The following is a 24,678-nucleotide window of genomic DNA, read 5'->3' on the forward strand; positions in this document are numbered from 1 at the left end:
AGAGTTCCTGGCTGCCCATACACCCACAGCTGGAGTGATTTCATCGTGGATATACTCAAAGCAGTACTGAGATGTCATCAAGGGTTTGAGTTTAATCACACACACAGGCTACAAGAAAATCGTACAAGTAGTGATTTAATACAAAACCCCTCCACTGAAAGCTCATGTGTGGATCCTCTGGTATTTCCCACTCAGATTTACCAGGGCAGAGTCTCTCTGGAAGGTGGACATGCAATGTACACACGTGTACACACACACACAGAATTGTTCTCTAACAACTGCCAAAATACTGAAATATTGCTAAAATAAACCTGGAGACATAAGCCTGAATTTTACGGCAGAGACACCAAAAGGCATTTGAAGGAGTTAAATTCCTTTTAAATTGAAGAAGACAATTAATTCATTTAGGCTTTTTTGTGGTAATCCCAGCTGGGACTTCCTGCTCTGTTCCTACTGGGATCTCCCCGTGTTTATAGACACTGATCGTGACCTGCCCTGTTTCAGACCCGTATTTGTTCTTGACATAGATGCTGTATTTTCCTGTGTCTTCATTGCAGACTTTCTCTATGGTGATCGTGACCACTGACCCCTTCACATCCATCTTGTATCTGTCCTTAAACACAATAACCTTCTCGTTTTTGAACCAGGTGATCTCTGGGTAGGGGTCTCCAGACACACAACAAGTTAAGCACAGGGTCTGTGGTGAAACAGAGAACAGAAATGGATTATGGAGCTGTAAATGTGCAGGGAAATTCAATTCATGGAATCACAGCATCATTTAGGTTGGGAAAAACCTTTACAATTGAATTCAACTCTTAAACCAGCCCTGCCAAGGCCACCACTGAACCATGCCCCCAAGTGCCACATCCACACATCCTTTAAATAAAGAACAATAAAAATCAGTTCTCATATTTTCATTAGGTGACATTCCAACACTGATATCTGATATTCCTTTTCCTGATATCCTCCAGTAGAATCAGGATTAATCTGCCTGAATTCACTGGGCCTGACTCATGTTTGTCTTAGTGTCTTTTTATAGTTTCCTGTGCTGTAAAGTGGCACTTAAACAGGCACGAGGTGAGTTTGCAGTTACTTTGCAGGGGTTCTGTGCTGCCTGTGTAAAGGGGAATGTGACTCAGAAATGAAAGCAGGGAGTTGGTCTGATGGGAAAATCAGGCCACGCACCCAAAGGCCTTGAAAGTCCAACCCGGCAAAATGGGAGGATCAGAAAGGATCTGGCTGTGAAGATGACCCAGGAGGGCACCAATTCCCACCTCTGGCAACTGCAGCAGCTCAGAAAAGCTGCTGGCAATGCTCAGGAGGGAAAACGAGGATCTTTCTTTCCCCATCAGTGATCCTTCTGTGTCTGTGCAAGGACCAATTAATAAAGTTACTCAATATTACCTTGTCCTCCATAATGGTGGCAACATCTGGCAGACCTTGAACGACTCTGGCACGACCTGGGAATGAACAAATAGAACCTTTTAGTTTTTCCTATCAGCAAACTTGGCTTCGTTTCACTGAAAGGAAGAGATTAGTTTACTTACGCTTCTCTGCTATTGCTGCTTCCCTGAAAGGCAGAGAAAATTATTGCGTTTTTATTTATTAGCCATTTTATTGACAATTTAGAGTGTGAGACTCAAGATAGATTTAACTGTGAAAATATTTAGGCAGGAACTTACTTTAGTCTCCTGTGCTCAGCCAGGGCATCTTCAAAAACTGCAAGAATGAAAGGTTTTAGGGAAAGTTGCCTTTTGTTTCATTTGACTCAGCAGATTTAGCATTATGTCGTTGCTATCAGTGCTAGGATTACATGGATAAATGTAATTATCCTCTAGATGGCATCTGCCCCTGCCTTAAAGAAACACAGCTCTGTTTGTGTAGTGCTGAAATAAGTGGGACTGAGTTATCTCTTTCCAAAGAGAAGTTCAGAGGAGGAAAAAAATTCCAACAGTTTGGAAAAGCCTTTGTAAACCTAAAAGTTCTCTTTTCCAAGATGCCACCTGTGAGCTCTGTTGTCCAGTGACGGAATTGGACACATCTCAGGAGCAGCTGCCCCCTTCTCATCCTTTCCCCGGCAGTGCCAAGGCTCCCTAAAGGCTCCAGTCCTTTCTCCTGCCCGCTTCCCCTCTCGTCTATGGGCTCTCCACTGTCCCCCTTACCCCAGCTGCACAGGGAATCAGCTCCAGTAAGGGAGGGAGGAATCCCTGCCCAGGGTTTGAAGGGCTCCTGGAAAGCAGCTCAGGTGTGACTCAGCTCACCTTGCCCAGACAGGTCTGTTGACAGTTTGTGGGAGCTGTTCCCATCGAATAACTCCAGCGTGTATTTGCCCTTATCAGCCTCCGTGGGGTCCAGGATGTGCAGCCAGATCTGATTCATGGTGCTCCCAGCTCTCATCCTGTCACGGCTTTCCAGCTGTTTCTCCCTGAGTAAACAAGTGATGTCATTTCATTTCAGTAATATTTAGGAGAGCTGGAGAAATCAGAGCCTTCGCTTTTTTCTAGACCTGTAGTGGTTGGAAGTGTGGGAGTCAGGATTCATTTCGTGGAGTGAGAAAATCCCATGGGGCTGTACTTTTAGGCAGTTTGCCAAAGCTTCACAAACTCTACAAAAGACCTCTTAGTGCTTATTTTAGGGATTAAATCCCATTTAGATGTTGAATATTTGTAAGTATTTAGCCCTTGAATGTTATTAAAAATTCACCTCCTTATGTACATGTGTAGGTGGTATCTAATAAAACACCAGCTCTCTATTCAGGAAGACATGAGTCTAAATTAGTCAGTGTTTGGGAAGAATTTTGTAATTTTGGGAATATTTTTTATTCAGAGTAGGGGAAGAAAGTGATTTAGGAAAACATGAAGTAGTAAAAATAAGTGTTTGAAAAAATTCTGTCTGTAACCAAGGAGGCTGTAACTGAGCAGTATCGTAAGTGCAGCATCATTATTATTCTTGTAAAGATGATCACTTATAAATAGTCCTACAATAAAAATAACATGACTTCTCATTCTGGAATTCCCAGACTTGTTCCAGGATGAGAGTGAATTGTGGATTTCAGCCCTTACTCAGACAAATCCACAGTTGCCTGAAAAATTTATGGGCTCGGGCCCTAATATTTAATTTTGGATAAACAGTTACAAGGGACAGTGCTCCAGAAGCTTTGCAAATAATTTTTGGGGACTTACTTGTGATACCAGGTGGTTTTCATGTAATCTGTGTAGTACTTGACATCTGTGTAGATTTTGATGCCTTCCTCAGTCGGCTGGATCTTCAGCGGTGCAGCAGAGAGAGCTGGTGGTGTAAGGGGAACACTGAGACTGAGGAGTGCACAGATTTACCCGCTCACCACACAACCCCCCAAGGAGCGCTGAGGGGGTGCTGCTGTGCTTGTTCCACACCCAGGGACAGCTCTGCAGCGGCTGGCTCTGGCTGCTCATCCCACCTTTCCCCTCTGCTGTGATGCTGAGAGCTGACATACCACTGATCCTGCACAGCTCCTTCAGAAGCTCCTCAAAGGCTGCAAGACAAAGATTGACGTGTCTATAAAAACAATTCATAGCAAATCACATCCATCCTGCCAATTAATTTCACTGTGGTTAGGATGTTTCATATCCACGGGTCTTTTTCTGATTCGTTTGTTTTCAGATGCTGGGCATTTCTTACTAAATTTAGATGCCTCTATCTTCCTTCACACTCACCATGTGCAACAGACTGCCTCCCAGACAGGAGATTTATGTACCAGGTTTAAATGATGGATTCCAGATGTCAGGCAGGATTTAATCTTGGGCAGCAGAACCTTCTGATTGATTCTGGGTTGAAGTGACTGAAACATCCCTGAGCTTTTATCTATGGGGCTTGACATAATTTATAATGCAGTCCCGGCTTGAGAAATGACTGCAGGTGGAAATGGCATTAGCATGTAGAGCAGGAAACCCTTTACATTGACCAGTAACTTTTTAATGCGGATTTTAATTCCTATAAAAGCATGTAGGACATGTCGGTTTCATAGAAAGTGAGGATACTTGGTTTTGAATCCAAAATGAACTCAGGGCAGGGTTGTAAATGTCTCTTACTGTGTGATCCAAGGTTCTCTTACCTCCTTTTGTGAGGTCCAGCTGCGTGGAGTCCTCTCCTCGGTTATCTGAAACAACTGCTTTGTACAGGCCCTCGTCTGCTTTGGTTACCTACCAAATACATGTGTGCATGTGGAATATTGATTAAAATAACCCAAACAAGCCCCAAAACAAACAACACCCCTTCCAAAGAAATCTCCCATATCATTGAAACAAGGCAGGATTTGGAAAAGGGGAAAAAGCTGAGCTTTTCTTCTTCCTTCCCAATGAATTTGGTTGAAATGAGGGGGAAAAAAAGGTCAATTTGTCCCCAGACTTTCTGTGAAAGAATAAGGGGGTCTGGTTCAGAACCTGTTGGTTTTGGGGGATCAGTAGCTTGGCTTTTGCCGTCAGTCCCTTTGTGAAACCTGAAAAGCCCCCAGTTCTTTTCAGCCTCTCAGGATATGTTAAACTTTGACCAGCTACACACTGTTAAAAACATCTTATTTAGGAGCTTAAAATCACAGCCTGGTTTGGGTTGGAAGGGACCCTAAAGATTGTTTCGTTCCAACCCCCTGCCACAAATTCCACTAGATTTCAGATTCAGAACCGGACTGTAACATCAAAAGTTTCTTCTCTTTTGCTTTTCTCCGTGTTTCTTTCACTCAGTGGGCACTATCCAAAACCTATGTGGAATATGAGTAAGATCAGCCCACATTTGTTACCATTTTCCCGTGACCCTCTGAGCTGTTTGACGTTTCACCTTTGAGATCTGCAGAGTTCCCATCCCAGTCTGTGGATCAAACATTCCACCAGCTCGTGCCTTGTGATTGAAGAACCACTGGAAGTTGGTGTCCTTCCTCAGGTTTGTTGCCTGTTTGAAGTCAACATTTAGAAGTCAAAATGCATTTGATTTCTTAATTATTGGATGTCCTAATATGAATCATCACTTACATTATTCCAGAATCTGAGAATTTCCCTTTTTGTTAAAATTTCTGCCCAAAAGAAACCATCTCCTTACTGTCCCTGGTCTGCAGCAAAACATTTGCATGAGCACTGCTCGTATCCTCTGAAAATTGCACCTAAACTTGAATGCCAGAGGAATTCAGCCTGGACTCTGTTACCTTGCAGGAGAGGAGCACTTCACAGCTCTCCAAAATTTTCCATGTCAGGTTCTCTATGAAGTGTGGGCCTGGAAAAGAAATGTCTGTGGTGGTGCCTTTGCCGCGTTTCCTGCGGGAATGCTCCCACCTAGTGCTGGATTCCCGCAGTGCAGCTGGGAATTCCCGAGTTTTGCAGGCAACAGGGAGGGGAAGCTGTGAAATAAATTGCTTTGGATCCTTTCATCCTATACTGAGCAACTCTGAAGCCGAGAAGGAGACTGGATTTATAATGCGGTGTTATAAATATATAGCTGTTGTAAGAGTCGCTGTTAAGTGAATATCTTTATCCTCACTAGCAGGGAATCACCTTTGCAATTGTAGTATTTTTCCAATGAACTTGTTTTATAAACTTCTTTGTTCGTCAACATAAGGTGGGACGTTAAAGTGGAATGCATGGATCTTTACAAACTTAGCTAGAAATCCTGGTTTTTACGAGGAAAGGCAGTGGATCTTAATTACAGAATGGATATCCAGGTTGGACAATTTCCAGAGTTTGAAAGTGTTCAGTGCCACAGCACTGATGCAGAAGATCTCTACTGATAAATCTGCCTAGTCTGGCTAAAACTATTTCATTATTTTGATTTTTAAGGGCAGGGTAAAGTATCTGAAAACAAGGAGTCTTATCCTACTGTCTTAATTAGTTTAAATAATGTGTTTAAAAAGATGATGAAGTGAGATAAATTCACTGGGTTTTGCCATCCTGGCCTCATTCTGAACAGTCCTTAACCTCTGGCTGATCTTACCCTGCTTTTTCTTCCATTGTCTCCGTTTTGCTTCGGCTTCTTCTGCCACTTTAGCAAAGGCTGTGGAACAGCAAAGCACCAAGTCAACAACCCCCATTATTGGATATTTCCTGTCCAAAAGGTGTTACCATTAGAGCTGTGCTCTTTGTTGATGCTGAGACCCTAACATTTATTTTCATTAAAACAAAAGAGCCATTGAAGGCTTGACCATGGAGCATTTAGCAAATTAAATACAAGATTTCACCATATTAAAAGGTAAGCTAGAAAACCTGAAATTAAAATATTTAAAAAGTAAGAAATACTGAAGAAGGCAGAGAGCACAACCACATCTAACTTTAGTATCTGCCTTATTGTCAGTAAAGAGAAATGGGTACGTCTAGAGCACAGCTCATCAAATTAATTTTGTCTCCTGAACCCAGCATGTGCTGAATCCCTCTGGGAAAGTGCCCGTGTCTCTCCAAGGAGTCAGGGAGATTTGACATTTTATAGACATTTTCGTGCAAAAACTTAGGAAGCTTCAGAAGGTCACTTGAGAGCAAGATGCAGAGAACTGAAACCAGAGATAGGCACTCGATGGGGAAGGATTTGAATGAGAATCTTGTTACTTTCTATTTTTAACTAATTTTAGGAGGCTCTCTGTACTGCATGTCCAGGGAGCTGCATGTTCCATGAGCTTTTGTGCCTTGTCCTGGAGTGCAGTTGACTCTTCATTGCATTCAGTGCAATGAACCAGCTGCTAAATACACCGAATTTCCAGCCTGATCCTGCCCTGAGATAAATGACTGTACACACTCCACTCTGCTGCCAAGGCACAGTTCACCACTGCAAGCTAACATGTAAAACATTTGGAAGAAAGAACTAAGCATTCCGCTGCAGCAGACTGCCTTTATCATCAAGCACCTATTTATAAGAGCAAAAGCTTTAATTTCTGGTAAAGAAAGAGTCAGATAATTTCTTAAATGATTCCTGGACTTTAAAGCTGGGCTAAAATTTGCTCTTCCCATTCCCAGTGTGCCATTAGAGTGGCTGGAAATACTTTGGGGCCATAAGTGCCTCACAAACTTTCCACTGAGCATGGCAGTCTATATTTGACCCCGAATTTCCACTTACATTCATCCACAAGAACAAGGGTAAATTGATTTTTGGCTTTCCCATCTTTGAGCTGGGCTGTGTACATCCCTTTGTCATCAGCACAGAAATCCTGGATTATCAGTTCCACGAGGCCTTTCTCTTTGACAAAGTTGATTTTGTGTGTCTGTGGAAAACAAAGGAAATAGGATAAACTGAAGAGTTCTTCCATAGTAGGTCAGATCCTGGCACAGCATCTGCTACAGCCGATATTCCAGTAATTCTGTACCTGTATCCTTATAAACTCCCCTTCCTTTAAAGGGTAAAGGAGGCAGTGCCCGGTGCTGTGCTGTGCTGGGGAATTCATCTCTTATTTATGTGTGTGGGCATGGTAGAATTGTTTCCAGCAGAGAGAAAATTTCTGTAAAACCACCTAACACAAAATATTCTTCCTTTTTGGATATTCTAGAGCTGAAAGCGGAATGTCTGGGATTTTTAGTGGCATGGAGGCGTTGCAGTTAGTTCTGATCTGTGATGTGTAATTACATATTTGGCCAGGATGAGGAATATTTCCCCCTTTTGTTGAGATGCAGGTACCACTGAGCTCCTGCAGGTGCCAGGTGCCTAAACACAAATCTCATCATTCTGCCTCACTGCCCCGTTTGCTCTGAGCAAATATTGTCCTTCCAACGAGCCTGACAAAGGCTTTTCATTGTGCAGAACCGTGTCGGTTCTCCAGTGGAGAGGAGACAGATTTTAGAAGAGATAAAGCCTTGGATAAACGTGTTACATGTTGATTTAACGTGTCAGTGCCCTGTTGGGGCACTGACAGCTCCAGACAGCTCTGGCCTGCTCCTGGCCTTTGTTCTGTGGGTCCTGGTTGTTATCTGGGCATTGCTGCTCTGCACTGAGCTGACAGCCCGTGATTTATATTTGTGCTTCATTCTCAACTGTTCTCCCCTCGGGTCCTCTCATTCCAAGTATTTTTCCAATGTTCTAATATTAATTTGATATGGGAGGACAAGGAGGAGGCCTGGACATTTTTGTGGATGTATGAGGAGGTTGGAGGGTGCTGTAACACCCCAGGGTTATTTCCAGTGCTTTGGACTGAGAAATAAATCACTTCCATCTGCTCTTAGAATTCATGAAATGTGTCTGTATTCCGTTCAAAATCCCCATCAAAATATCTGATGGGAATTTAGAAAACTGGGAATGTGCCATGCTCAGCAGTGGGAAAGTAAAGGATTAAATGCAGAATAAACCCTACTGGGGTACTGGTGAGCTCCTTGTTGTTGAAGATCAGGTGCAGCTCAGCATTTGGGGACAGCTTCTCCACCTCCAGCCACAGCCTCACTTCCCCTTTCTCCAGAACATCGATGTTCCAGCCAGATATCAGCTTGATCACTGGCAAACAGAGAGAACCACCAGGGGAATCACAGGCACACCACAGGGTCTGGGCTCTGCTGGGTTCCCTTTTCCCAGGCTGGCCCTGTGCTCGTGGCTTTTTGCTGCTTCAACTTACGTGGGTTCCTGATTTCGTGGCTCCGTTTCAATAACTTGTCCAGATCTGAAATGCAGAGAAGAAAAAGGCAACACTAGGCTAAAACAAATAATTTAATTCAATTTGTTGATGAACTTTAGTTATGTCAAAGAGAAGATAAAACATTCAATAATGGGGAGGACTAGAAAAGGTGGTGAAGGTAATTGTTGGTTATATCTAAATAAAATGCTGGTTAGATCAATTCAGGGAGCATGCTAGGGGAGTTTTAAATCATTGTGACAGAATAGCCAAATGTGAAATCTGAACTGCAGTGGAAAAATGACTTTGCAGGAGTATGGAATCTTTCCTTAGGGGACTGTAAAAGAAACTGCCCTTGAGCCTTCAAGGAATGGAAATATCTTTTTAGTGATATCATTAAGTGACATTAGTCACTCACTATTCTTCTGCTAGAAACTATCCTCTAAACATCTAAGATTAGAAAATGAGGGCACATTAGTTTTTTGTTGTTGGCAATTATTAGTTTTTACCTTCTTTAGTTAAAGTGCAGCTGGCAGAGATATCGTCATCTACATCTGTGACCTCCACTGAATAAACACCCAGGTCCTTTTCTGAGGGCTCTTTCAGTATGAGTTTTGATCTCAAAGTAAAAAGAATAATAGCAAAAATTATATTTTCCTCAGAAACGATGTCTCCTGTAACAGAATTTGGTACACCCAGAACAGGAAGTACAGAACTCATTGGAATTTATAAGGAACAAAGTGAAGTTATTGAGAATATGATGGCAGCTGCTCCCCAGACTGCAGTGAACAGCTCATTTCATGGGCTCCAGGGCTGGAATCAGGGAAAAGAGACAGAAACATTTGGCTTAGTGTTTTTTTTTGGTGTTTAATGTGTTCTTTACTCACCAATCCATGATTCATTTTCTCAGTGTGCATTAGATACTCACCTATTGCCCTTCTCTTCGATCTGGACTCGGTCAGCATCTGGAGGTCCCTCATAGTCCTTTGTCCAGATGAATTCAGAGGAGTCATTCTTCTCAGGAGCTTCAAAGGCCATATAAATGAAACCCTCTTCGTCCACCCCGAGTTCAATTTCATTTGTGCCTGTACAAGTGAAAAACCCATAAAACATTCCTTAAAAGCAGATGAGGGCTCAGCTTGTGTGCATCTAACTCAAAAACAACCCCCAAAAGCAGAGCACACAGTGCACACTTAGAGCTAATTAATTTGGGCAGTTTGATTTGTTCGTCCTTGTTTTACTGAGGGTGTTTCTTGCTGTGAAACAAGTAGCCAGTGCGTCACAAAGCAGTTTTTCACCCAAATCATGCATTTATTTACAGACTGGCCCAGTCTCATGGCTTTTAGTTTCATACCAGGTTTGGTTTTAGCCACCACAGGATCCGAGGGGAGTGAAGGGGGTCCAACTCCAGCCTTGTTCAGTGCTCGTACTCGGAAAATGTAGCATTTCCCTGTCTCCAGGTCTGAAACCTGCAGGAAACACGGGCAGGAGTTAATGTCAGACTAAGAGAAGCAGCACTTGGACACTAGGAGCAGGTACAGACCTTCATGTGGGTGGTGGCTGTGGGCTGCTTGTTGATTTGTTTCCATTCCTCGGAGCCCTCTTCGCACAGGTCTATGAAGTAGCCGGTGACCGGCCCTGCCCCCGCGTACAGCGGAGCTTCCCAGCGCAGCTGCAGGGACGAGTCCCTCACCTCAGTGCACCTCACGTCGTGAGGGGGGCCTGGCACACAGGGAACAGGGAAACTGCACTTGGGCTGGCATCAGAGAGCAGAAGGAATAGTGGGTCTGTAGGGGATGCTTTCTGTGGTAGTTAGGAGAAGGTTTATAAAATAGCATCACCAGCTGCTTTAATGATATTTGCTGCAGTGTAAAGAAGAAGGGATTTAGAGTTTAGATCCTGATTTGTCATTCTCTGGAAACAATATTATTAAAAATCCCTGGGTGCTCTATCTGTGCAATGCAGGAGTAACACCCTGCATCAGAACATCCCTGGAAGTGTTTGTGTGCTTTTCTGTCCTGGTAGCAACCATTTCTATGGAAGAGTGAGGAGGTAACAAATACAGCTGGTGACATTTTCCTGGATGGTTTTACATCAGGGATACCTGGCTCTGGCATTGTCCATTCCTCACATCTGAACAAGTCGCTGGGCTCAGACACTTCTCCGACTCCAGCCCTGTTCATGGCACGGGCACGGAACTCGTACAGGTGTCCCTGCTGCAGGCTGCTCACCTTGGGGTGCAGAAGGGCAGACACGGTTAATTCAGCCCTGCGGGGCTGGGGAGGCCAGCAGGACACGGAAGAAATAGAAAAAACCCCGCTCAACCCTTGGTGCAGCTGTTCCCAGCTGTGCTCCAAATGGATACCGTGCAAACTCGCCGAGGAATTGGCTGGGTGTTGACTTCGTGCCAGTCTGGCTCCGAGTGGTCGTGCTGGTCCAGGAAATACCCCAGGATCTTTGTTCCTCCTTTGCGCTTCGGGGCTTTCCAGCCGATGGTCATGTCAGCCTTGCCGCAGTGCAGCAGCACGAAGGCACGGGGGGCCGAGGGACGGGCTGGGCACAGAGGGACAGACACAGCAGCAACGCTCAGCACCGTGTCCCCCTCCTCATTGGGAAATCACTGCAAAAGCCTCGGATGTGTCTCGGGAGGTCCCTTGCCGGGTGCCTTATTGTTTGTGTGGCAGAAAAAATGGGAGCGGCGGGTTGATAAAATGAGGAACACAGAGGATCCTGGATGGTGTGGTTGTAGGATTTTCTAATTTCCCTGAGAAGCTCCCAATGTTGATTTCCAGACTTCGCATAACTGAGCACTTAAAATGGTCGCTTGTACCCAAGGCCAAATTAACACCACAAATGTAGTACACTGCTGGGTCAAAATGCAAATTAATTAACTCTGTCCATGCCTGGCAAGTGTAATTGATGGCAGAAGCTGTGGGGTACAAGGAAATTAGTTCCCTTTCGTTTTATTTCTAAACACTGTCACCACAGCAGGCAGTGGTGGCTGTGCCTGACTGATGGGGGTTGGAGGGGTTTAATTTTGGTCACTACTCACCGATGGCTGGCCTGACGACGATGGGATCTGTTTCTGGTGAGCTCTCACTCAGTCCTGCCTCACTGACAGATTTCACACAAAACACGTATTCTTTTCCAGGCTGCAGCCCAGGAACAGTAAATCTGGAGGAGCAAATGAGTATGTTTGTGTTTGCCTGTGCACAGGTAAACAGTGCTGAAACAGACAGCAACACACTTTAATAAGGCTTTGTTCTTGCAAAACCATGATTTGTCATTACAAATTAATGTGTCACGTGAAATGGCTCCAAATAAATCACAGTGGGTATGGATCAGATGGAGAGAAACCACATCGGCAGGGAGATAAACAGGACTTTTTAATGGACTTTTTCTGCTTGACGTGTGACCCCCACAGCTGGAGAGTGACTGTAAATTCTGCATTGATTGACACTGACTTACTCTACTGGAAAAGGCAAACCCATGGAATGTGGTTCTGCTGGTGCCCCAGGCTCTGCAGGGCTCTTCAGCCCCAGCCTGTGGAGAGCACGCAGCCTTTGCTGCCAGCGCTGGGTGTAAAAGCGAGGCTTGGAGCAATCCTGAGCCCTCCAGGAGGCCATGGTGTTGCTGTGCGTGCCAACCTGGTGTGGGGACTGAAGGAAGTTCTTTTTTTGTCTGAAACACGACTCCAGCCAGAAACAGAAGAATGCAGGCTGGGCCCTGTCAGCCCTCAGCGGAGCAGAGGAGCTGCACTCACTCGTTGCATGTCACTGGCTTGTTATTGACTGTTTGCCATTCCTCCGTGCCCGTCTCCCGGCAGTAGATGTAATAGCCAAGGGGCTCCAGGCCATCCTTGGGCTTGTCCCACTGCAGAACTACAGATGTCTTGGTGTCTCTGAACGCCAAAACCTGAGATGGTGGAGGCAGAGGAGCTAAAAACAGGAAGAAATGGGAAGACAAGAGTAGTGAGGGTTAAAATCTATAATTTAAGAAATCCCAAACTATTATAAGTGAGTTGGCCTGTTTGATTTATTCAACTTTCCCAGAGCACCGTTTTCATGTTGTTGCCCAGGGAATCTGTGGCTGCCCTGTCCCTGGAAGTGCCCAAGGCCAGGCTGAATGGGGCTGGAGCAACCTGGGATACTGGAAGGTCCCTGCCTGTGGATGAGCTTTGAGGTCCCTTCCAACCCAAACCATTCTGGGATTCTGTGGAATTAGAGCAAAATGCCATGGACAGGGGCCCACTCTACAGGCTATGGTTTTGTGCTTGGGTTGCCAGATGTCTTCTTCCTCACCCGCTGCTTTCTGCAGTTACCCTACACAATCTCCTCTGAAGCAGAGGAGGAACAAAGCTCATCTGTTCAATGTCCTTGGCTCCACCCTGAACTGGGACCTGCTCTACTCTGCATTTCCATTTATGAGTGAACAGCTTCAGTGTGGGACAACATACAAATAAAGAATCAGTGCTCCTCTCTCTGCAGAAGAGAAACACCAACGTGATCCTTTGGCCCTCTTACTGTCAGCTCAGTCCAGGGAGAAAACAACCCAAAGCAGTTGCTGTCCTGGCTGAGCCCCGCAGCCCAGGCTGCTGCAGCCTCCTGTAGTTCCTTCTGCACTGTCACCTCCCTCACACCATGCTGGACATGTCCTTGGATTAAACACAGGCTTCAACTGTTCCTATTTTATTAACTGTAATTCCCCTCTCACTGCTTGCTTAGATTAACACTGCCCTGACCAGCTGCAAACCAATTAAAGAAGGATTTAAGGCTTCAAGAGATTTCCTTGTATCAAAGCGACTGCTGTGTAATCATAGACCATGAAGTGTAGAGGAGAGCGTGGGCAGGGGATCCCCTCGTTCCTTTCAGTCAATCCCCTTCTCCCGTGGTTGGTGCAGAGCAGAGTAATGCAATAATTACCCAGTTTTGCCCCGGCAGTGATGGGCAGGCTGGGCAGCGAGGGCTCGCTGATCCCAAACTTGTTCACAGATCGCACACGGAAACGGAAGGATTTTCCCTTTGCCAGATCGAAGAGTGCAAATCTTGGGGAATTTGCTGGCATCTCCAGATTCACCATTTGCCAGGAGTTGCTGCCCACGAGTGACTGCAACGAAAAAGGTGATGATTAACAACTCCTACTGTGAGCACAAAATCCTCCTGACCAATAACAAGGCTGCGCTTTGTAGGAAAGGAATTTACAAAAAGGTCCAAACAAAACACAAACCGAAGCCATAAATGATGTGTTTCTGGTTGATGTACCCAAACTTTTCACCCGTGGCAACAGAGGGCCCCTTTGCTACATACAGGAGGTGAGAAGTAAGGATGCGTGAAAGGAGATTGGCAGAAGATACTAATTAACCAACAGAATGATTAGTGGGGAGCTCATCAGTGAGGTATTGTGCAGTTCTTCACAGCTTTTCCACCTTTCAGGGCCTTAGGGCAGGAACGGTTTTCCTGTTAGAATTCTGCCACCGTTCTGTGGTGTTAAAATTCGTCCATTCCTTGTTAATCATTAGTCCTTGAGCTGGTGTCAGAGTCAGGGCCGCGCCTTAGGGCACCTGTGGGAGGCTGAACCAGCCGGGTTTGAGGCTGAATCTCCCCAGTTCCTCACCTGAGAAAGAAATGGTTCTGCTCTGCAGCTCCCCTCCTGTGGGATATTCTTTTCTTACCTTTTCCACATAATAAGTCAATGGCTCTTTGCCTCTTGGATCTGGTTCATCCCAGGCCAAAACCACATAATCTTCTCTGACCTCACTTGCATGAACATTGGTGGGTGGCAAGGGAATTTTAATGTGTCCTATGGGAAGGCAGAAAAGGCTTTAGTGGTAATGTGGCAGGAAAATAAAGTTCTTTTACAATGGATTCTGTTCTCCCACTGTAAATTAAGATTCTCCAATATAAAGAAGGAGACAAATCCTTTGGGGAAATTTGAACTCACCCTCCAGGTCATCCTTGCATATTTCTACGGTCCTGCCTTCGTCGTATGGAATCACTGTGGTGACAAACAGAGCAGTGTTATCCACCCACAGGAGATGCTTGGGGAGAAGGACAGAGCCCAGGACTGGGACATTGGCTCTGTGTGCAATCATAGACATTTAATGCCACAAACAAGGGTATTTTGAGCTTTTTCTGTTCAGAATGCTCCCAAGGTGGGCTCAGCAAAGGCATTTGTGGGAACGGGGAGGATCTGGACAATCTGCACTCAGTTATTCCTGCAACCTCCCCTGGTGCTGAGGGAGCAAATTGGCCTGGGTTTAGAACCAACCTGTCACTCTCTTGTCCCTGCTGGCATCGTGGGTTGTAACGGGGTCAGTGGCCTTTGAAGGGCGGCTGGTGCCAGCCTTGTTGAGAGCCCTGACCCGGAACTGGTACGTCTGTCCCTCAGCCAGGCCCAGCACTGGGCACCTGCAGCCCTTGACAGGCTGGGCACTGCACTGCACCCACTGCTCTGAGCCAGCCACACACCTGCAAGGAGAAACGGCGTTCCTTTGCTCTATCTCCACAAGAACTTGAGGTTTCTTGGCTCACAGATGATGCCTTACACACCTTTCAATGAGGTATCCCAGGATGGGGCTTCCTCCATCATCACTGGGTGCTACCCAAGAAAGGATCAAGCAGTCTTTGTTCACGTCGTGGCATTTCACGTTGAGGGGGGATCCTGGGGCACCAGCTGTTAGTGCTGCAGCGTCTGTAAAACAGCAGGTGAGGCTGGTTACGTTTTGTTCCTTTCTCTTCCAAAATTTTCATTGAGTAGCTTAATTCTAAGTGTCTAAGGGCCTGTCCCAGTAACAGAAATCCCATTTTCTAATACTGAAATCACCAGAGAAGATACAGTTTGGTCATTGTGATAGTTGTATCCTCACACAAAATTAGGAGCTGTTTCCTTGTGTGTGAGGATGGGAATTGCTTTGTGCCAAGGTCTTAGGAAAGGAGATCTGTAGGTTCTGCAGGTACCTCTAACAAACACATAAGTGGTCTGCTCCTTGTATCCATCCAGCGAGGGGACACGGATGGTGTAGAAGCCCTCATCCTCTTTGTGAGCACACGGCACTGTCAGAGAGGCCTCACGCTCCTGGTACCTCAGTTCCTGACGCTCTGAGTCCTGCAGCAGCTCCCCTGTGGAGCAGGAGAAGGGGGAACAGAAATTCACCTGCATTTGCCTGGTTAGGAGTGGCAATGTTTGTTTCCAAATGCCTCGAGAAGCACAGAATGAGATGAGGGATCTCTAAGACATTCCTGGTATTATTTCTGTGCCTCCAAATTGCAGCCATGGACTCTGATCCACAGAAGGACCCAAATCCTTGATTGCTAGCAGGACAACACAGAGTATCCAAAAGTTTTTCTCACTGGAGAACCATAGGCTTTTCAAACTAAGGCTCTTAAAATATTCTTAAGAACAGGAATGTCATTACCTCCAAAACATTCCGATGGCATCATCCTTTCCAAACGGGGGAAAGAAAAACATTAAATAGTAACATCTCTACCTTGAGCAGGGCTGAGAACAGCTTAGGAATCCTGAATTTTCTTTTTTTTTTTTTTTTTTTTTTTTTTTTTTTTTTTCTGTGAACATTCAATCACAGCTATGAATTCCGGTGGGATATTCCCAGAGGTAAATGCCCATGAACTCAGCGGTTGCCTACAAACCATCTCTGAACCAGGTGATGCCTCGTTGGTGGTCCAGTAAATCCGAGGAGAAGTAACAGGAGAGGGTGAAAGGTTCCTTCTCTCTTGCAAACAAGGGTTTCAGGGGAAAAGCAAAATCTGCCTCTCTGGCCAAAAGGGATCCTGTGGAATAAAAGCCAGCATGATAAAGAGACTTCCAGAGCCTTCCTCCTGTAGTATTTTTATGGTCGTATATTTAGGGTGAGCCTTGCACTTTGCATGTGCAGTCAGGCTGACAGGAAAATAATAACATCAATGATTTACTCACTTTTATATATTTCTGAATCAAATCCTGACTCCTTTCCATAATATTCTATAAGACAAGAGAAAAATACATTTAACAAACCTTGCAGAGTGTTTATCTTGTTAAAAACACCCGGTGATGCTCAGCAGACTGTTTTTTCCTCAAGCCAACCCTTAATTTGAACCTTTAAAGTGTCACCATGGGGCAAAACTTTAATTCATTTGACAGCTGATGCCTTTCACAAGCCACTGGGGGTGTGTCTGCAGAGGAAATTGTTCCCATGAGCGTTCCAGTGGAAGCAGTGCTGCTCCAAATGCTCACGTGCACTCAGTTATTCAGAGCTAAGGAGGGTTTTGTCACTTTGGCTTCTGCCTTTTCAAGCAGGCAAGTTAAAACCAAGTAAAATAAAGATTTGAATAACATCATCCCCCTGGGTTTTAACACCGTTCCCAGAGGATGATGTGGGATTCTTGAAAACTGTCAGTGACTGGGGCTTCAAGATTTAACCAAAAGAAAGGATGTTTGTGCTGAGACACTGAGGCAATTCCTGGAGCTCGGGGAAGGATGTCCCTAAAGCAGCTGTTTCTGGAGGTGTCACAGGTGGATTTTTGGCATCACAGCACAATGCAAAATCATTTGGAGCTGAAATCCAAGAACTGCTGCACTTAAGATGAAACCGAGGTACTTTTCTCTCGAATTGCAATAAATGCCCATAAAATAAACCCTGTGCTTCCAGTGGTTGCAGTTTGGCAGTAGCTGACCAAAAAAAATGAGAGTGAGTGTGACCACTGGAGAGGAGGGAAGTGTAAAGCACGGGAGGTAAAACAGCCTCATCCCGGGTCCTGTGAGACCCTCAGTGATGTCTTAGGAAAGGGAGCTGTGCGTCCCAGGGACCCTCCCCTGGCATCGAGGCCTTTCCAGGCAGCCAGGGGCCAGGGGAGGAGATGCCATGGCCTGCCTGGGGCACCGGGAATGTTTCCAGTGGAGGCAGGATTAAAGGCTCGCTGTAATCTCTATTTTCAGAGCAGTAAATGCAGATAGCAGAAGGAGGGCTCGGGTTACCGGCATGGGTTTGGAGGGAGGAGCAGCCGGGGCCCCTCAGCACGGTGTCTGCAGGGGTTTGTGCCTGGTGAGGGACGGGTTAACCAGCACTCGGGGGTCACAGAGCTGTCCCAGCCAGGCCTTTCTGTGCCCCACCACAGCCCCTGTTCCGTCCTCATGCCTGCTCTGATCCTAAGCATCCCGCAGGGAACTGAGAGGAGTAGGTGATTATTGGTGTGGGAGTTTTCTTTCAGGCTGCTGCTTCGTGGCAAAGCGCAGCTCCTGTTGTGGCCGTGGTGTGAGAACCTCCTGGTAACTTTTCCTGGCTGCCTGCAGTAGGGAAGGGGGGATTTAGGAACCTGGGGAGGATGCAAATGGAGTTTTCTGGCCTGTTATACTTTTCCCTTTAGAATTGATCGATGCCTCCTGCATATTTCCAGGCATGCTGAATTTTGACACTGTTTAATTAAAGGATCTGAAAGGTATGATAATACACTACTTTTGCAGTCCTGGAGTCACATTCTTCTGCAGAGATCCCAGACAAGATTCAGATCAAAATATGGCATGTGCAAATAAGTATGATAATAACACAACCCATGACAGAGGCCTCTGTCAGTCCCACTGAAGGGATTGTCTACAGCCCTGTAGGTCTCTTCTGTCTATGCTTTTTATTATAAAATTTTAATTTAGATATAAATACATGAAATATGAACAGCTGAACCGTGATCCTGTGAGACTGCTATGCATTTTCCTTAAAGCTGCAGTTGATTTCCCTTTTGAAGTGCTGGTAGTTTATTTACTTCCTTCCCCACGTCTGGATTTGGCTGTGCACAATGCGTATCTGTGGAGTCTGTGCCAGTTATTTTAAGAACAGCGCAGATCAAAGAGGAAAATCTTGCGTTTGCCCTTGGTAGTTACTGATTTCAGGGAAAAGCGTGGCATTCTCTGCAGTAATGCTCTGAGAGGTCCCACTGGAAGCCACACTCCTCAGGGAACCATTTCTTGCTTGTCTCTCACAGACTCTTTGTAAGCCTGTTGTGTGTTTCACTGTCAGGCTGTTCCATAGCAGTGCAGAAGAAATAAGCTCCTAAATTTAGTCCAATTTTATCCCAGTGAAAGGACAGCTGTGTCCAAATGGAATCTGAAGGGAAAAGCTTTGGCTGGGCCCAGAAGTAACTGAGGAAGAGAAGCTGTTCTACCCTTTTTCAGAGTGCTTGTGTGTGCCTATCAAATAATGAAAGTATTTGGAAGACTCTGCAGTATTTGAAAGTTTAAACCCAAAGGAATATTTGTACTTACTCCTGACAATCACTGTAGCAAAGGAATAAGCTTCACCATACTGATTTTTTACCTCCACACTGTATTCAGCAGAATCTTCCATGGAGCATCTGAAAAAGAAAAAAAAAATAAAAATCAAAGGGGTTCCCCTTTAATCCCAGAGGTGTTTGTTTTAATCCAGAAACTGCTTTTCCTTTCAATTACAAGAATCTCTGGTTCTTTTCAGTCAAATTTTTCTCTTGAGACCCAGAAGAAAAGCATTTGAAGTACTGAACAAGCAAAAGGCCTGTGGAACACTTGATTCTACTGAAGATTTGCATTTGTCTCTCACTGTATAATTCATAGATCAGAACTAATGTTGTTCTGATGACACTGATCCATCCCAAATCACATTTGTTTGTCTGCTCATAAAGTGCTTAATGTGCATTCCTTACCCTGAAGGAAAAAATTCTTGCTGATGCATAAAAAGAGGAGCAGAAGTAAATTAAGCCATGAAATTTTGTTTGATTTATCTTAGATATTTTTTTAAACCTTGTGAACTGCTGTGGAGATTGGCAAAGGTTTAACTAATCCACCACAGCCTAAAGGCAGGCAAGGTCAGATTCCAGAGGAATTACTTGGTTTGTTTATCATACACTGACTGGGAATTTAGGGAGAGCAGGTCTCACTCAGCTGAAAAAGCAGCTCAGCCAAGGGCACGGCCATTACCTGCTGATGTGCAGGGTCAGCATCCCAAATTTATTTTTCATCTTGTATTTTCCTGCTGGGGCTTGGCGGAGATCGATGGGGATTCCATTTTTATACCTGGAAAAGAAGGAATCGTGCTGTTAGGAAAGGACCCACATCAACCAGCACAGGAAAGAGGAGTAGACACAATCCCCTTTTTTACAGATCTCCCTCTTCAATCCAAACCAGTCTGGCAGCTAAAGCCAGACCCCTCCATGGTCCTGTGTGCCTGCCCAGCCTTGGCTTTACATTCCCTGCCCTGCTGCTCCTGTGAGGGGGTTCACAGATGTCTCTTCCTTGTGCTCCCCAGGGATGTGTGGGAGGTTCAGATTCTCTTTGCTCTCGGAATAATTCAGAGAGGTCGTTCTGGAAGGACACAGGACATGCAGAGCTCCCACAGGGCAGAGCTGCTGCCTACGAGTCATTAGTAATGCAAATGTTTGCACTCTCAAACCTTCCAGAGGAGGCATGCTCAATCACTTCAAACTGATCCAAGTACACTTGGCAAATTGATTTTTTGAGGTGGTCTTTCATTTATTTCTGCTATTTATGGTGTGTGCTGCACTCAGGCCCGGTCCACAACGTACTCCCCCTGAGGCTGGTTAATATACAAAGGGGGTAAATGACAGTTGTGTTGTATTTTACAAACGGCAGAAGCAGCAGCAGTTCAGTGCTGCAACTCTCATGGTGTCCAAGGCAGCCAGGCTTTGTTTGGGTGTGTTTGTGGTGGTTTAGTGCTGAAAGGAGCTTCTGGGTTTTGAGACTGAAATCCCAAGTTTGTCTTCGGGAAAACCAAAGGAGAACAGGGAAAGCTCCATGGACATCAGCCCTGTCCCAGAAGGATCCCACAGGAATGGCCAGGAAAGAGGGAAAGCTCCATGGACATCAGCCCTGTCCCAGAAGGATCCCATAGGAACACCCAGGAAACAGGGAAAGCTCCATGGACATCAGCCCTGTCCCAGAAGGATCCCATAGGAACACCCAGGAAAGAGGGAAAGCTCCATGGACATCAGCCCTGTCCCAGAAGGATCCCATAGGAACACCCAGGAAAGAAGGAAAGCTCCATGGACATCAGCCCTGTCCCAGAAGGATCCCACAGGAATGGCCAGGAAAGAGGGAAAGCTCCATGGACATCAGCCCTGTCCCAGAAGGATCCCATAGGAACACCCAGGAAACAGGGAAAGCTCCATGGACATCAGCCCTGTCCCAGAAGGATCCCATAGGAACACCCAGGAAAGAGGGAAAGCTCCATGGACATCAGCCCTGTCCCAGAAGGATCCCACAGGAATGGCCAGGAAAGAGGGAAAGCTTCATGGACATCAGCCCTGTCCCAGAAGGATCCCATAGGAACACCCAGGAAAGAGGGAAAGCTCCATGGACATCAGCCCTGTCCCAGAAGGATCCCACAGGAACGGCCAGGAAAGAGGGAAAGCTCCATGGACATCAGCCCTGTCCCAGAAGGACCCCCCAGGACTGTTGCTGTTTCCAGGCCCCCATGTCATTCCTGGTGTACGGTGGGACTGGATCTGGGCTGTTTGCCGTGATTTTGAAGCTCTCCCTCCCTCCCGGCAGGACAGGCCAGTGGCTCCCCGCTGCCGGTGCCCAGGGCCGTGCTGGCCCTGCCGTACCAGGTGGCCTGTGGCACAGGGGACCCCAGGGCGGTGCATGCCAGGGTGACGTCCATCCTCTCCCAGACGGCGTGTGCCCGCAGCGGGATCCAGAACATGGGCGCCCGGCCCGAGCGCAGCTCCAGGAGTTCCTTCTCCAGGCTGGCCTTTTCCATAGCCTGTGGCAGGGAGACACGGGGTGAAGGCACTGCAAAGGGACGATGTTACACGCGTTCTCTGGCACGAGCAACCTGTGATAACACTTCAGCGGCGGGGGTGCAAGGCCTTCAGCTGGAGGGATTTTGGGGTTGTCCTAACACCTGCTGAGGTGTAGGATCCTCTGCAGAGCACAGTTTTAACCCCGTTGGCATCCCCTGCCAGCAGAGGTGTCAGCTCTGACCTTCCTGCACAGGCCCTTCCGGTCAGCCCTCACTCGGAGCAGCCTGCAGATCCTGATGACCTCCTCTTCCATCTTCTCCATGTCGTTCCCAAAGCGAATCCTCTTCTGCCCCCTCTGTTCCAGCTCCAGGATGTCAGCTTCCCTTCTTAGATTGTACTCTCTGGAACTACATGGTCATAAAAGCCAGCAGAAGTCAAGATAACACTTCTTTTCTCTTTTTTGGAGGGTCATTTTTGTCATTTATGGCATAGTTTTTGGTTAAATCGGGAGTGTTAAGAACGGAAACAGCAGCTGATGGAGTGTGGGCAGGAATGTCAGGGAATTGCCCCCCACAGGAACCAGAACTCCCGGAACAGGTCCACCTTCCATGGGGACCCACTGTTTGGCTGCTTTTAATCCTGGGGAGGAAGCTGGGAAAAGCATCAAAGGGAGGAGATTTTGTGGCTGAGATTCTTAGGAAAGAGGGAGAGTCCCATCTGTTACCATTCATTTATTAATCTCTCCATTTTTTCCAGTTATTCCTATAAAATCTGGTTTCTCTCACACCCCTACGTATAAGCAGAGCAATGTTCCTCATTATCACATGGCACCATCATTTCAATTCCTGCATTTTAGTTGAGGCTCGGTGTTTTTAAAGGAAGAACTCTGGATTGAACCTGCTCTTTTTGTTTCCAACAGAATAAGTTGGAAGCTGTGACCCTGGTGCAGAGCTGTGATGTTGCCTACAATGGTTGTATTGGAGTTGTAATAATTTCTGACTTACTGTGCTGTTTCGGAGGTCAAGGCAAGGGCAGCTGCTATTGACAGGTCTGAAAGGCTGAAAGTCTCCTCTTCCTCACTTCCAGGGGCGGATTCATGGAAAAGAATCCAGATAACGTTCCATCATTTCACAAACTCAAAGTTCTGCAAATCTGTGAATGTGTGGAAAGCCCTGTCTGCGCCTGATTGACTCAACCTGTCCTCGACTCTGGGACTCACCTGGTTTTAAACCTTTTTCTCCTGGTTGTGGAAGTCATTTCCAAGCTCTGTTTCCTCTCCTCCTTCTGCTCCTCCTCTCTGTGGTGGAAAAAGGCTCGGGTTCCCATGGTGGGATGTCAAAGCCAAACTTTCTTGCTGGAATAGATTTAAACATTCAAATCAGATCACTTGAACTGAATCTTTTTAAGTCCTTGCTCTGCTTTGGCGTTCAGGGGCTGCGAGTGAAGGTTCATATAAAAATATTTTCTGACATCCACGCTAAGAGAGGGGTTTGCTTCATGATGCTTCTCTGGAAAGTGGGAACAGGGGGATAAATGGAGTCTCTGAAGGCAGCTGGAGCTGTCCCAGGACAGGGAACAGCCAGCCCCTTGTGGGTAGATTTGTTTCTCCAGGATATTATCAGGAATCCTGGAATGGTTTGGTTTGGAAGGGGCCTCAAAACCCATCTGATGGGCAGGGACACCTCCCGCCAATTCAGGGTGCTGCACCAGTTGCAGCTGCTGAAACAGCTCTGCCTCCTGCTGCCTTCTACAAATCTGTAATTCCCCATTCCCAGGCTGCACACGGAGCTGTCGCAGCTCAGCACTCCAAGAGGATAATGCTTTATCCAGTCCTTTGCATCCTGAGGGATCAGGTGTTTCTCCTGAGCTCTTAGGGAAAGGTGGAAAAATCGTGGGGAAAACAGCATCCTCCCAAATGTCAGCCTACAAGGAGGGGCTCAGGAAACAGCAGGATTTCCCCAAAGAGTGGCCAGGAAAGCTTCCCAGAGAAATCCCATCCCGCAGGTGGAACACAGGAGCAAATGCTGGCACTCCATTCCCAGCCTCTGCTCTGGGAATCCGCAGCTCTCTGCTTTTAGGCTCTGACTAATGGGTGGGATTAAATTAAAGTCAATTTTTAAAGTGGATCCCTCCTCATCCCTCTCCCTGCAGTTAAATCCCAACCACCCAGCACGATCCTGTGCACATTTCCAGGTTCCAAACGCTCGGGTTACTTTGGAAAAGCAGCTTTGCAAATGCAATTGTTGCTGGATAGAATTTGTCCAAGCATAGCTGTAAATCTTTCCCTAGCTCGTGTTCCATGACTGAAATTTTCCCTTGGCAAATCTTCCACCTGGATTTGAGCTTTGCTGCTTTCGAATCCGAACTTGATAATAATACAAACCCTCAGCTTTTCCCAATATAATTTTCTCGTACATTTTTTTTCACTTGTACAATTTTCTGTTGGTATAAATAAATTTCTTATAAACAGTCCATGGAAAAGCAGAGTTGAGGTAAATGCAAAATATCCCAACATGAAAATGAAAATACAGAATCATCTTGATAATATTTCCTTCATGAGCATTAATTTTGGAAGAAACAACAAATGCAGACAAGTAAAATAAGAAGAAAATAAAACAGGCTTTTATGGGGGAAAAAAAAAAAAAATCATTGTAATTTCATAACTTCTGCTGTCTTCAGAAGTGGATCAGCTGCAGAATGAGTCCTGTCATCCTGGGCATCAGAGCCTTGTTTCCATGCTCATGAATAATTACTGATACAGACTCATTTTTACTAAAGAATGGCTTTTGTTTTTCCCTGAACAAATTTCATTGTTTCATAATCAGTCTTAAAGCCTACACTTCTCAATTCAGATGCAGATTATTTTCTGAACGTGCCAGTAAAACACACCAGATTCTGGTGAGAAAACACGAAGCAAACCAGGATTATCATCATAACAACACTGGAAAAACAATCATTAAAGCAGATAAAATCACAAAGCATAATCCACCTCTGCAGTTCACGTCAAACAAAGCTGTCACACAAAACAACTGATGCTGCTCTGAAGATCCCACAAAATCTTACAATAAACAGCAGTTTATTTGCAGATAAACCCAACTCACCCGCTGGAGGCTGCAGGGAGAGCCCCTGTCCCCTGCACGGCGAGGGACAAAGGAGCGTTTCCTTCTCGCCGCTGATGACACCGAGGATGACTCTCCCCAGAAGAATGTTCCCCATGTTGGAGTGCCCATGGTGCAGTCAAATATAGCCCTGCCAGGCCCTCCCCGGACAATGGGGATGGCCCGGCCGGGGACACCGGCTGCGCTCGGCAGCGCCAGCCCCGCACCTCCCGCATCTGCCCGGTGATGTGGGGAGGGACGCGTGCCTCCAAAACCCTGAGAGCTGCCTTGTGCTCTGCTCCTTAAGACAGAGCTCACA

The 24,678-nt window shown here is 46.1% G+C and overlaps 1 protein-coding gene across 2 annotated transcripts; it reads right to left on the reverse strand.

The window, feature by feature from the left end:
- Positions 1 to 73: 73 nt before the first annotated feature.
- On the reverse strand, positions 74 to 24,472 carry MYOM3 (myomesin 3). 2 transcript variants are annotated; one of them, XM_040086105.1, is made up of 37 exons: positions 24,363 to 24,472; positions 22,481 to 22,615; positions 22,266 to 22,340; positions 21,503 to 21,668; positions 21,124 to 21,281; positions 19,478 to 19,573; positions 18,791 to 18,879; positions 16,475 to 16,519; positions 16,189 to 16,329; positions 15,499 to 15,660; positions 15,091 to 15,232; positions 14,810 to 15,009; positions 14,483 to 14,536; positions 14,214 to 14,341; positions 13,465 to 13,648; positions 12,306 to 12,480; positions 11,595 to 11,716; positions 10,908 to 11,095; positions 10,647 to 10,773; positions 10,086 to 10,264; positions 9,897 to 10,011; positions 9,471 to 9,627; positions 9,052 to 9,161; positions 8,546 to 8,590; positions 8,291 to 8,427; positions 7,066 to 7,210; positions 5,956 to 6,015; positions 5,174 to 5,241; positions 4,813 to 4,923; positions 4,094 to 4,181; positions 3,476 to 3,514; positions 3,183 to 3,288; positions 2,262 to 2,425; positions 1,683 to 1,719; positions 1,548 to 1,570; positions 1,405 to 1,460; positions 74 to 697 (listed from the first exon to the last, which is right to left on the reverse strand). In XM_040086105.1, the coding sequence occupies exons 2-37, from the start codon at positions 22,585 to 22,587 to the stop codon at positions 401 to 403; spliced, it is 4,296 nt and encodes a 1,431-aa protein (XP_039942039.1). In that variant the 5' UTR covers positions 22,588 to 22,615; positions 24,363 to 24,472; the 3' UTR covers positions 74 to 400. The 2 variants fall into 2 exon arrangements, with proteins under 2 accessions (XP_039942039.1, XP_058279522.1); XM_058423539.1 differs by lacking the exon at positions 24,363 to 24,472 and adding an exon at positions 23,189 to 23,200 and having other exon boundaries at positions 103 to 697.
- Positions 24,473 to 24,678: the final 206 nt, after the last annotated feature.

This window comes from Hirundo rustica, chromosome 25 (genome assembly GCF_015227805.2).
Source record: "Hirundo rustica isolate bHirRus1 chromosome 25, bHirRus1.pri.v3, whole genome shotgun sequence".
NCBI lineage: Eukaryota > Metazoa > Chordata > Aves > Passeriformes > Hirundinidae > Hirundo > Hirundo rustica.